The sequence below is a fragment of the Kogia breviceps genome, chromosome 1, assembly GCF_026419965.1.
Source record: "Kogia breviceps isolate mKogBre1 chromosome 1, mKogBre1 haplotype 1, whole genome shotgun sequence".
Taxonomy (NCBI): Eukaryota; Metazoa; Chordata; class Mammalia; order Artiodactyla; family Physeteridae; genus Kogia; species Kogia breviceps.
Window position 1 is genome coordinate 39,497,242 of NC_081310.1, and position 11,786 is coordinate 39,509,027.

Genomic DNA, 11,786 nt, shown 5'->3' on the forward strand with positions numbered 1-11,786 from the left:
GTCGCCAAGGACTCTTCCCGGGGCGGGAAGACAAAGGACACGAAGGGGACGCGGGCCGCAAGCCAGTACGGGCCGACTTCCGGGCCGTGGGCTTGAGGCGGGGGGGGGGGGCTCCCGTTCCCAGGACAAAGCGGCGGCGGCGCGCACGCCCCCTCCGCGCGGCCCCGGCCGCCCCGCCGCGCGCGCCCAGCGCCTACGCACGGGAGCGAGCGCACGCGCGCGGACGACAGTTAGAAATGGCGGTTGGGGCAAGAGTAGGGGCAGGGGCAGGGGCAGGGGCAGGGGTAGGGGCGGGGGCGGGAAAAGGTGCATCCTCGAAGTGCCAAGAGTCCGGGTGCGCGGTTGCTTCACGAGTCCTCCTCCTCCTCCCCTGGTCCAGGCCCTCGGGCTGGATCCGTTCAACTGAACAAAGGAAATGGCGGCCACACCAAAGGCAACCAGCTCGGCCGGTGCCACCGCCGCGGAGACTGGGAAACGTTCCCTAAAATGGCGGACAGCGCGAACGCAGGCGCGGGCCGAGGTGGCCAGGGCGGGGCGGGGCGTCCGCTCACGGCGCCCAGCGGAGGCGACGGGGCGGGGTGGAGGCGCCGACTTGTCCCCATGGCGGCTGCGCCGGAGGCCGGGGAGCCCGGGAAGGGGAAGGTAATCCGGGCTGCGGCGGGGTGCAGCGGGTTGCGCGGAGTACTGACGGGCGGCGCCTAGGGACGCGGCCTCTAGAGCTGGGAGACCCGGGCCGGGAGCACATGTCATTAGCTTCTCTGCAATCGAACAGCTCCCCTCCTCCCATCCCCCGACATTTTTATTTTAATTGCCATGATTTAAGTGACCCAAACTAGGAGGATGAGGGGACCGGTACGATAGCTTACTGCAGGTCACAAGACTGATCCCTTTGGAAAAAAAGTTTTGTTGACAGGGGCCTCGTATTGTAATTTACTGGCAAAGAGAGGGATTTAAAAGCTGAGGACAGGTACCTTGTCTTTAAGGCTGTATACTTCACAACACTTAACAGAGGAATCGGTAAACGCTGAGGAATGAGAACTTGGTTATATTCGAGTGAATTTATATCCAGAGCAGGAGGGTGATGAAAAAAGATTGAGATTTTTTTCCCGTTAACCTTGTTTTCACTCGACCACGTGGAGTATGCAGTATCATATGTAACCAATAGCTTCACTGGCTGGCATTCATGTCTTCCTGCTCTGCCTTCCTCCCTTCACCTTCCACAGTCGTCCTTGTGGGCTACCCTGTAAAATGCATAATTCCACCTCTCTGCTTAAAACCAGTCGTAGCTGCCCATTGCTTTCAGGATAAATCGAATTTCTCGGCCTTAGCTCATCACCTAACTAACCCGTGTGACTTTTCTCATGCTTTCCTCTCTGGGTGTATTAAAGCTAAACAGGGTTATCTCCGGTCTCCCCTGAAGGGCTTCCCGACTCCTCAAAAGAGACTTGAGGTGCTTCTATCTCCCGTACACCTTGTACATTGCTGGATCATTACAGCGTTATACTGGAAGTTAATTTGTGTCTTAAGAGCAGGGAACCCAATTTTTGTATCCTCAGTGCAGAGTAAATAAATTTTAAAAAGGTAATGGAAGAAGAAATAATTTTAAATAGTAAGCCATAGAGAGATTAACGTTGGATCAATTAGACTCACAAATATTGAAGACCTACACTGTGTGCCACACTGCACCTATAGTTTTAGGATATTCTCTGCTCAGCTTGAAAAATTTCATCACTTATTCAGTGTTCTTGCTTCTCTGGGGAATTTTCCATCTAAATTTGGCCTAGATCATCAAATGGTTATGAATAAATTTTGGGTAAATTGTTTCCATATTTGTTTTCAAAAAATTTTTTGTCAATTTATACACTGTTGATGCTTTTTCTGTTTTTAATGTCTCACATACTATTTGGAATATGCTTTAAGAAAATGTACCCTTGTTTGCAACTGCATATTTCAAGGGGCACCATGACTTCCAACACAAAATTCTAGATTGTTTTGTGAGAACACTCTGATCTTGAATGGGGCTTTCATCCTTTTTGTATTTGGTTCACTTTTGATAGGAGATAACTGCTGTCATTTTATGGTCATGAGGGTGGTTTAACCCATTGAGAATCAAGAAAATACATGAAAAAAATTTTTGATTAATACTGTATTTGAAGCCAAAGAAAGTGTTTCAAAAACAAATGAGTATCTGTGCCACATGTGCTGAGATGTAAAGTATGATGGATTTTGCAAAACGAATGTCTTTTAGAAAACCTCAGTGGTGCTGTTTCCGTCCAGTGCAGTTGGTAAATGTCTGGTTGAAGCAAGTTAAAGGGAGCGTAGGTTTGTAAGTGAAGAGGCACACACAGGTAACTTCAGTTTTGTAGTGACAGGGAACAGAAAAATGGGATGGTGGGGCTTGGGGGGGAAGGGTGTCGAGAGGGGGATTTGTTTTGTATGTTTCTAGACTGGAGATTATTAGAAGGAGGAAAAAAATGTAATGCAAATGAAAGATGGGGTAACTACAGAAGCAGAGTCTTTTGAGAGTGGAGAAAGTAATCAACTGCAAAGTGAGGACTAGTTTTAAATAGGAGTAGGGCCTGTTCTTCCTTTGAAACAAAAGGAAAGGCAGAATATGACCACTGATGCAGATACATTTGACAGTGGGAAGTGAAGTAGCTCTAATTTGATCTGATCTGTTTCCTATAAATTATTAAATTGGCACTCTGGCTTATAAATTTCTTTTTGAGCTTCCCTTAATTCCATCAAGGTGTGTTGGTATGGCTGCCTTTCTAAATCTAAGCTTAAAAATATTAGCTTACCAAAAAAAGTCTCTGACTTTAGTTTACGTTTAAAGGCTTTGTTAATAGCAGGTGAGCCTTAAGTTTGCACATGACTAGGGAATAAGAGGAATGTGAAATGCCTTGAATATTACAAACAAAACTACTTCAAAGTGACTTCAGGCTTAGACTCTTTATTTCCATTTCTGAGAATTAAAGTTCAGTGTACTCTCAAAGATAAAAGCTCAAGACTTCATTACAGTATTCCATACTTGCTTTTAAGTCACCAGCAGTCTAAACTCCAGCTTTACCAGGAGGCTGAAAATTCCCTACTAGTAAAGGAGCAAAAGTCTTTGTACTTCCTTACCCAGTTTTGATACAAATTGCAGGCAGAGCTACAGTTATGTACTCAGTTCTACTACTCTCTATATGTGAACCTTCGTGTTTACTAAAAAACCAAACGGTTAAATGCTGCAGGTGGAATGACAGGCTTTCAGGGTCAGACTGACTTCCACTTTCACTCTGCCAGCGCTTATTAGCCTTCTACTTAAACCCTGAGCCTGTTTCAGATAAAATGTCACAAAGAGGTGGTGAGAATTAAAAACAAGGGATATAAAGGGCCGGGCACTAATAGCTCCTTGGCAACTCTATTAAATTATGAGATTAATTAGACAAGCATTGGCTTCTCAACCTTGGCGCTGCCATTGACCAAAGGCAGTTTTGTAGGTGATACATGCATTGTAGGACGTTTAGCAGTAGCATCCTTGGCCTCTAGCCCACATTGTTGGTTTTAGAAGGTACCACTTAAAAAGGATATGTTTATCTTTCAAAAATAAGCGGATTATTCCATAATCTGCAATTTCAAAATTTTACTTTCTGGACGCGCAGGCCTAGCGGCCATGGCTCACGGGCTTAGTTGCTCCGCGGCATGTGGGATCTTCCCGGACCAGGGCACGAACCCGTGTCTCCTGCATTGGCAGGCGGATTCTCAACCACTGCGCCACCAGGGAAGCCCCAAAATTTTACTTTTCTAAAATCTCTAAAGCAGTGTTTCTCCCAGTCTGGGGGGTGGGCGGTTTCCTAAACATAAATGCCTGGGGCCTATTGCATCAGAATCTGAGGGTGGGATTTGAAAATCTCTAAAAAGCTCAGAAAGTTACCTACCTAGCTGATTTAAACAAACAGCACCATTTCAGATGTTCAGCAAGTTTATTTTACACACTTGGCCAAGAACTGGGGCTGATAATTTTATCCAAATGCCCGCCCCCGCCCCCGCCCCCGCCCCGCAAAGTTTGCAGATTCTGGTGTATCCTGGGGTCACACTAGGGCTCCATTATGGAACAGAATCCAAATGAAAAAGCCCAGAAGCCTTGAAAGAAGTGCTGTCTTTGGCAGAGATGTGCAGTGTTTGGCATGCTGCGGCCAACACTTGATGGTTCCTTTCTTTCTCTCTGCTTAAATGTGAAAGCCATCTTAACATTCTACCCCGTAGAAGCTGCTGGTCTCACTCGCTTCTAAGATCTGACATTAAGCACCACCACCCCATCTCAGTCTATTTAGCATCCTTCCCCCGGGGCAACGGCCTAGCTGCAGAACAGATCACACCCTCCTTCCCCTCCGCCCGGGGCCGTAAATTCCACCTGGCTCTTGACCTGAGGTTGAGAAACAATCATCTTTTGCTAAATTAAATGAAAAGCCTAGAAGCAGAATTAAATCCCAACCTCTTTGTACATGGAAGGTTTGTACTAAAGAGCCTTTTAACATTCAAGTCTGCAACTTCAATGAGCACCTGCTGTGTTCATGAAGCAAACATGTTGGGGGGGGGGAGGAAACAGGCAGAGGCAAAAAAAAAAAAAAAAAAAGGAACATAATGATCCAAGAGTATATAACTTTTGCTTTATTAGGAACCAAATCACATCGTCTTTCTTGCAGAAGCCTGAGCCAAAGCAAATACCTTCATGTTTCAACCTTTAATCTGACTTGCCCTTTACTGTCCTTATCCCATTTCTTCCACTTTTTCCCTTACAGTATATTACCATCTACGTATATCTCATCCCAAAGAATGGACAAGTGGCTTCCTTTTTAAAAGCTGCATTAACTGAAAACAGTACCTTGGGTTTTTTTTATGAATAGGAGAATGCTGTAGCAAAACATAACCGTGACTTATAAAAATAATTCTGTCCTGCCCTCCCCAAACCCCTAAGTACAGAGTGAGAGTGACAAGACATTCAAGTTGAAAATGTTATGCTTAAAGTGGCAGTATTTTTTTTTTTTTTCCGGTACTTGGGCCTCTCACTATTGTGGCCTCTCCCGTTGCGGAGCACAGGCTCCAGACGCGCAGGCTCAGCGGCCATGGCTCACGGGCTAGCCGCTCCGTGGCATGTGGGATCTTCCGGGACCGGGGCACGAACCCGTGTCCCCTGCATCGTTAGGCGGACTCAACCACTGCGCCACCAGGCAAGCCCAGCAGTATTTTTTAATGAGGGAGAATAAATCCATTAATCCAATGAAGACTATAGAAAGAATTTTAAAACCATTCATTTTAGCACTTGAACTTAAATTATCACCTAGCGGAACCCCTTTCATTAGATTGGAGGCCAGATTAAAAAAATGTCCTACAGGTTACAGAAGTTAGTGGCAGACCTGAAAATAAAATCCAACCCTCTAGATTTCCAGCTTTTTTCATCACACCTAGGTTGTGGTTACCATGTACTATCAACAAAGAAATACAATCAACGGCAACTTCATATCAGACAAGAAACAGACGGGATTTGTCTCAACACAAAGCATTTATTCTTACAGACACAACTGATGTGCTGTTACTAGTTAACACAGAAAATCTGCAGTCCTCCTTAAAGGAATTTAAAACAGTAGTATACTAATATTATAAGCAACATGGTTAGGACAATTTCACTTTTCCCATCTATGCATCTCAGGTTATTAGAAGGAAATTATGCTGCTTTTAAATTTCAATGATAGCCAAATCCCCAAATGATTTCATACAGATGTTTAAAGAGCTCATAAAATAATGTATGCCCTTACCTTATCTCCAAACCAGTTGATTAACAAATTACAGCATAACCATGGTACCATAATCTATTTAGGTTTAATTTACCCTACCTGCTTAGGACTTTCTGGTCAAATTCTCAGGGTTTCCATTTTAGGTTCATATTATATACCAAAGCAGAATGATTAAAGATGGTTTTAATCTTTACCAAACCACCCTAAAATATTCTCTTGTCCAATCTAAGTTTTTTTATTTTTCGTAGCCCTTTAAGCTCCTAGGAATTTTAGACGTTGAAAACGTCCCCTGTGCACGGGATTCGATATTGTATGGCTCATTGGGATCTGTTGTGGCTGGCCTTGGACACTTTTTGTTAACTAGTGAGTATCTGTTTCTCTCTATGCATAAAAAACATGTTTCTCTGAAGTTTTTTTCCTAGATGAAGTATTGTAACATGCAGTGTATTAGTGTTTATGCTTCCTTTTGACAGGTAGAATTAGAAGATCATGTGATGTTGGAATAGGAGGATTTATCTTGGTGACTTTAGGATGCTGGTATGTGTGCTAAGTATTCAAGAAGATCCACGATTACAATAGGTTTATCTAGCTCCAAAGCACATGCTCTACTCCGGGCAATCTCCCACTGAGATTCCCCACCCTCACTGAAATTTATCTTACAAAATGATATTGCCGGACTGCCTTTAATCTTTTAAATATGTATATATACACACACATTTTGTGTCATTTGTCAAATGAACAGATGCATGACATTAGGCACTGCATTAATGCCATGTTAGGGTTTATACTTCATTTAGGGAGGAGGCCTCAACCTTTTATCTTATCCTAATGCTCATTTCAATCCCTACCTATGGCATAACATCTGAAAATGCTACCTTAAGAATGTGTTCACAACCACTGACAGTCATCTGTAAGCATTAAAAAATTCTGATTACCAATTTCAAATTAGTTTTACAGGTATATCAATAATTTATTTATGTTCTCCTTACTAGGTTCCATTGTAGGTATAATTACGCAAAGCTAAGAATCCAGGAAAGACTTGCCAGAGAAGGAATTAAAAACAAGATTTTATATGAAAGTACCCACCTTGATCCTGAAAGAAAACAAACCAACAGCAGCAGCAGCAGCAACTGAGCAGTCTTGAGCACAGAAAACCCAGATACAACTCACTTCGGTGTGAACAAAGCCGAGATCAACTATAGAAAGCATTTTATATACCATAAGGCTTTCAACCAAGTAAATAAAGTATGTAAGTTGTAGTCTTTTTTACATGTGTATGAATATTTACAAACATTCTGGCCCTGTATCTACTGTCAGTATAGCACATAGTGGACTCATACTTAAAATAAACCTCGTGTTTAACATGCTTAGAAAAGTGTTTCCTTATAGTAAGTAGTGAGTACACCTGACGTTTCAAGAAATAAAATCTCAGTTCGATGTTAAAACTTGCCTTGAAAACAAAAATCACAACTGTATTACTGTACCCTGTTAAAAATGAGGGGTACTTTCTGATTTCTAAAGCCAGTGATGTTATATCAGACTTAAAACTAATGGGTCGTCACTTTGCAATTGTTATTTTAAAAATGTACCCACTGCTTGATCCTATTCTTCCACTTCAACAGGTGAGTCTTCTCTCAGAAGGGAAAGGTGGTTTTTAGGTGCTCTAAATATTTTTTGGATGTATGCAGGGTTTTTGTTTTTAAGTAGAACTTAAATATGTACATGGCACACATAAAAATATTTTTAGAAACTTGTTTGGTGCAAAGGAAAATACTGCAGAATTACACATATATTGTTCCATTAATGTAAAGACATTTATAATTCAATTGGCTGCCATTTAAAAAAGCACCCAATACCCAACTAAGTCCACAGCATTTATTCATTCATTCATCATTTTTGGTTTAGTAAATATCAACATTACTTAAAACACAGGCTTAGAGACCTTTCTGGTTAAGGAATGATAACTATGAAAGAAGACACCAGTGGATAGGATTATGGCATTATTACTGGTCCTACTGATTATCACTGGGTGAGCTAAACAGATCAAGGAAGAGATGTTTTGAAACTTTATTTTGTTCTAAATCCGTTTTCAGGATAGGTAGGGGCCTGCAGGTAGCATTTTCCCTCCCATGCTCACCTTCTTATGGCTGTCATTATGAGGGTTACGGTACACAAGCTATATGGTTTACCAAATGCCCTATCATGAGTGACACTGTCAAGCATATATGTTCTAAGAGATTTTTATTGATCCTAATCATCTGGCAGCCACCAAAGGAAAGACTTGGACATTAACAAGGGAAGGTTATTAGAAAAGAGAAGGAAGTTTTTGCAAGATCATCTGCCTGCCGTTACTGACACAAATCGAAGCTGAGTGCAGTCTATATTATTCAAATTGATCTTAAACAATTATGTTAAAAACTCCACATGACAGTCACTCATGTTTTAAAAGGCATGAGTTGGGGTGGGGTGGAGGAATTGATGAGTACTAATCAAATTTGATATTTAACAAGCTGTGCAGGCCACTTATGTTCTCAGCTTCAGTTTGATAACATGTAACATATGAAACCAGGCAAATGGATTAAGTCAGTGAAGTCCCTTCCAGGTCTAGCACACTATTATTACATCTTACCCTGAGTAAGAGAAAAATCTCTCAGCTGGTAAAAATTTCCAAGGCCTTCAATAATAACAAGGTTAGTTCATTTTCACAGCAGAATGACTGCATAGATTGGAGACCTGGATAAAAACAGAAGTTTAAATATAATTACTTATTTGGATTACTTTTCAAATATCATTTCATAAACTTAAATCATTAGCACTTTTTCTTCTTTACCTATTAAAATGATACAAAATGCATTAATGAATTATTGGACCATTCAACATGCTCTAGGCCCTTAAAACATTGCTACCAGACCTCCAAGGCCTCCAAGTTGATCCTGACACTTCCATTTCTGGTCCCTCCAGTTCAATCTTCTTCCACTCTGCCATCCAACTTCAAGTTCAAACTGCAAAGTTTAGCCAGTCCCATCGCCAGTGTACCTCTGGCCACCACGAACTGAATTCATCCCTCTGCTCACATTTTTTCATTTCACTTAGAATGCCCTTCTCCTACCTCCTCTCTATAATCTACTCTCTTGCTCACTAATTTCTAGAATTAGGATCATCACCTTTTAGGCTCTCACACTACTTTATTTCATGTTCCACTAACAGTAGTTGGCACTTCCACTGGTCACTGACTTGTGCTACAAGAACCCTGTCAATTTTTATCTTTACATTCCCAATCAAGTGTCTGATATAAAGCAGTCAACACGTTAGTTTAAAATTACTAAGTGTTCACTAGTCCCTCTCATCCAAAAGCTTACACTTTCCAAATTAAAGCTGAAAGAGAAACCTACCTTCCAAGCCCACTTGAAGCCTCCAGCTGCACTGCTTCCTTCATTATTCCATTAAATCCGAAATTTCACACTAGGTGATATAGCGGTAGGTACCAGCTAAATAGCTGATTAAAATAGAATTGTGGCAATTAGTAGGTTTAAAACTTTGCAGCTTATCATACCTACTTTAATTAACTACCTCTGAGTGCTTTATGCAGTTCCCCCCCTTCCCTCACCCCTCCCTCTTTGTTTTTCCTTGACTACTTGCTTTACATCTCAGTAAAAGAACCTCAGGGAATTCAAAATTAACTAGCTTTTCTCTGGACTTGTGATTTCTATTGACCAAGTTTGCCAACAAGAAATTTGACTATCCCTAATACCATTATTTAATTTGCAAGCATCTCTTCAGTCTACGTACCTCTACTCCATCGCTGGTTTCCCTTTGCTTCGATTTTATAATGCGAGGAGGTCTATATAATAAATTCAGGATTCCTGTTTATGCACTTTTCAGCAAAAAGCTAGGGATCAAATAGGGTTTGAATCCTTCTATTCCTAGGTAAAAATCTGTGGTGGATGGGGATTAAGACACCCCTTTACAAGTGATGTTAACGTAAACTACTTTGGGAAAGCAGAATACCTTAATGAGGAAAGTAGAAAAATTACTGATTGCTTTAACTGTGGTTTTTAATAGTACTCTAGAATAAAATATCTTTGGGAAGCATCTTAAAATACGGTCCATTGGTCATCAAATCAGGTGAGTAATAATATATAACAATATCCTCTACCACCCAAATACTGGTATCTTACACAGGTTATTTTGTGCATTAAGTTCCATATTTAAATTTCCTTTTAAGACAAACTTTAGGGACAAAAAAGCTTAGTTTTTTAGTAAAGTATTACATTTTAAAGTCCGTAATGTGAGCACTACTGATCAGTGTTGCAAACATTTGAGTCTTTTCAACCACTCTATTTTCTAGAGATTAAAGATGACTTTTTCCAAGTATTTTTATCTTGAGAAAACTACCAGTGACTATACGTACTAAATTCTAAATTAAGTTTCTATTGTTCACTAAATGTTCACATGGACTTAACAGCCATCTATCTTTTCTACCCTTTTCTATGAATAACTTCTACTAAATTCTGTAAGTTGTAAAACACCTATTATATGGCCTACCTTTAGGGGATTCAAATTTGCATATACTGGTTTCTTAAAGGGTTAAGTTTTCATAAATATGTCTTCCCCCTTAGACCACAAGGACTAGTCACGTGAAATGAAACGTGTTCTACTACCTAAATTCTAAGTTTGCTTTAAAAACATCTTTCTAGTTTATGTTTTTTCTCAAATGAACAGAAATGGCTTTGGGTTTTTTACCTTTTACTCTAAGTTGTCTGCTCTTCAAAAGTCTTTAGAGATTGCTTTTATTTGACAGAGTAGAACTGTATTTCACTGAAGAAACCCTGGTAGTTGTATTTTCAGTCAGTACAGCACCCAAGTCCTCTCACTTCACCAAAATACATTATTCTTAAGTATGTAGTGGGGAAAACTAATTTCTTCTAAGCTTCTTATTAAGTCTTTAATTTCAGGGCAACAAGAAAGTACATGCTCTGGACTAGCATAATCAAAGTCCTTGTCTTAAATTTCACTTCCTGATTTTTTTGTACTTTGATGTAAATTTATAAGCTAACAAAAAGTATTTGTGCATTTAATACAGATGCAGAAAGATTTTGGGAACCCAAGGACATAGGTATCCCAGATATCTTTGTATTAGAATATTGTATAAGGAAGTATTTCAACTCTACAAGCAGGGAGGGTATTGAAATAATGTCTTACATAACATTAAACGGAAGGAATTTGAACCATTAGAATAAGGATTTAACCTTCAAGGGACTTGGCTCTATTTGCATGTACTGCCGTTTAACCTATGCAAGAGGACCACCAATTGCTAACGTACCATCAGATACCTCATATTTCAGGTATGCAAAGGAGATACTAGAGAACCTTTCTTTCCTGTTACAGACAAATCTATACACCTAGTTACTAATTTCTCCCTTTCCCCTGCCTTTTTAAAATAAGAGTTCTAACTAAGGTGATCCTGGAAGCCCAGTATAACACGTGTTAAATGTACAAGCAGCAATTAATTTGGAATACCTATTGGAATCACTGGAACACATTTACTTGGACCCTTTTACTCTTCCACACAGCACATTCACATGGACAGACTAAGGAAAAGGAGATGAAATTTAAATCAGCACATTATTTTTTGCTTTATTTTTTTCAAAAAAAAAAAAAAAAAAAAGGTAAGTTGGAACCTTTTGTTGTTCTTGACCGTGACCTCCCATCTCCCTTAACTACAGACAACTGAAAGGATACCTTAACAACTGCTGTAAAAAGTTATCCTGTCATTCAAGTAAGCTTCAATTGTCTGAGGTATTTATCTCACTTTATCTTTTTTCTTTCTCATGAAAGCCACGCAAGTTAAATGTCTACAGTGGCCATCTCAAAGTTCTTGACTGCTTTTGCTTATTAAAAAAAAAAAAAAATTTTGGCTGATACTAACTTGTGGCAGTGCTTCTCAAGTGCTTGGCAAGTATAAAATATCTTACTAGGCAAAACTGATTTTACTTCCTGTAAGAT

The 11,786-nt window shown here is 40.3% G+C and overlaps 1 protein-coding gene and 1 long non-coding RNA gene across 2 annotated transcripts; one reads left to right on the forward strand and one right to left on the reverse strand.

The window, feature by feature from the left end:
• The first annotated feature begins 397 nt into the window (after window positions 1-397).
• COX20 (cytochrome c oxidase assembly factor COX20) lies at window positions 398-7,044 on the forward strand. Its single transcript, XM_059068244.2, is given in 6 exon segments — window positions 398-525; window positions 527-593; window positions 595-642; window positions 6,029-6,143; window positions 6,254-6,317; window positions 6,773-7,044. Coding segments are annotated over 6 exon segments (546 nt in total). The 5' UTR covers window positions 398-415; the 3' UTR covers window positions 6,915-7,044.
• Window positions 7,045-7,641: 597 nt separating this feature from the next.
• Window positions 7,642-11,387, reverse strand: LOC136793958 (uncharacterized). The gene is made up of 3 exons (XR_010840063.1): window positions 11,301-11,387; window positions 9,173-9,276; window positions 7,642-8,513 (listed from the first exon to the last, which is right to left on the reverse strand). It is a non-coding gene; the product is annotated as an uncharacterized lncRNA (long non-coding RNA).
• Window positions 11,388-11,786: the final 399 nt, after the last annotated feature.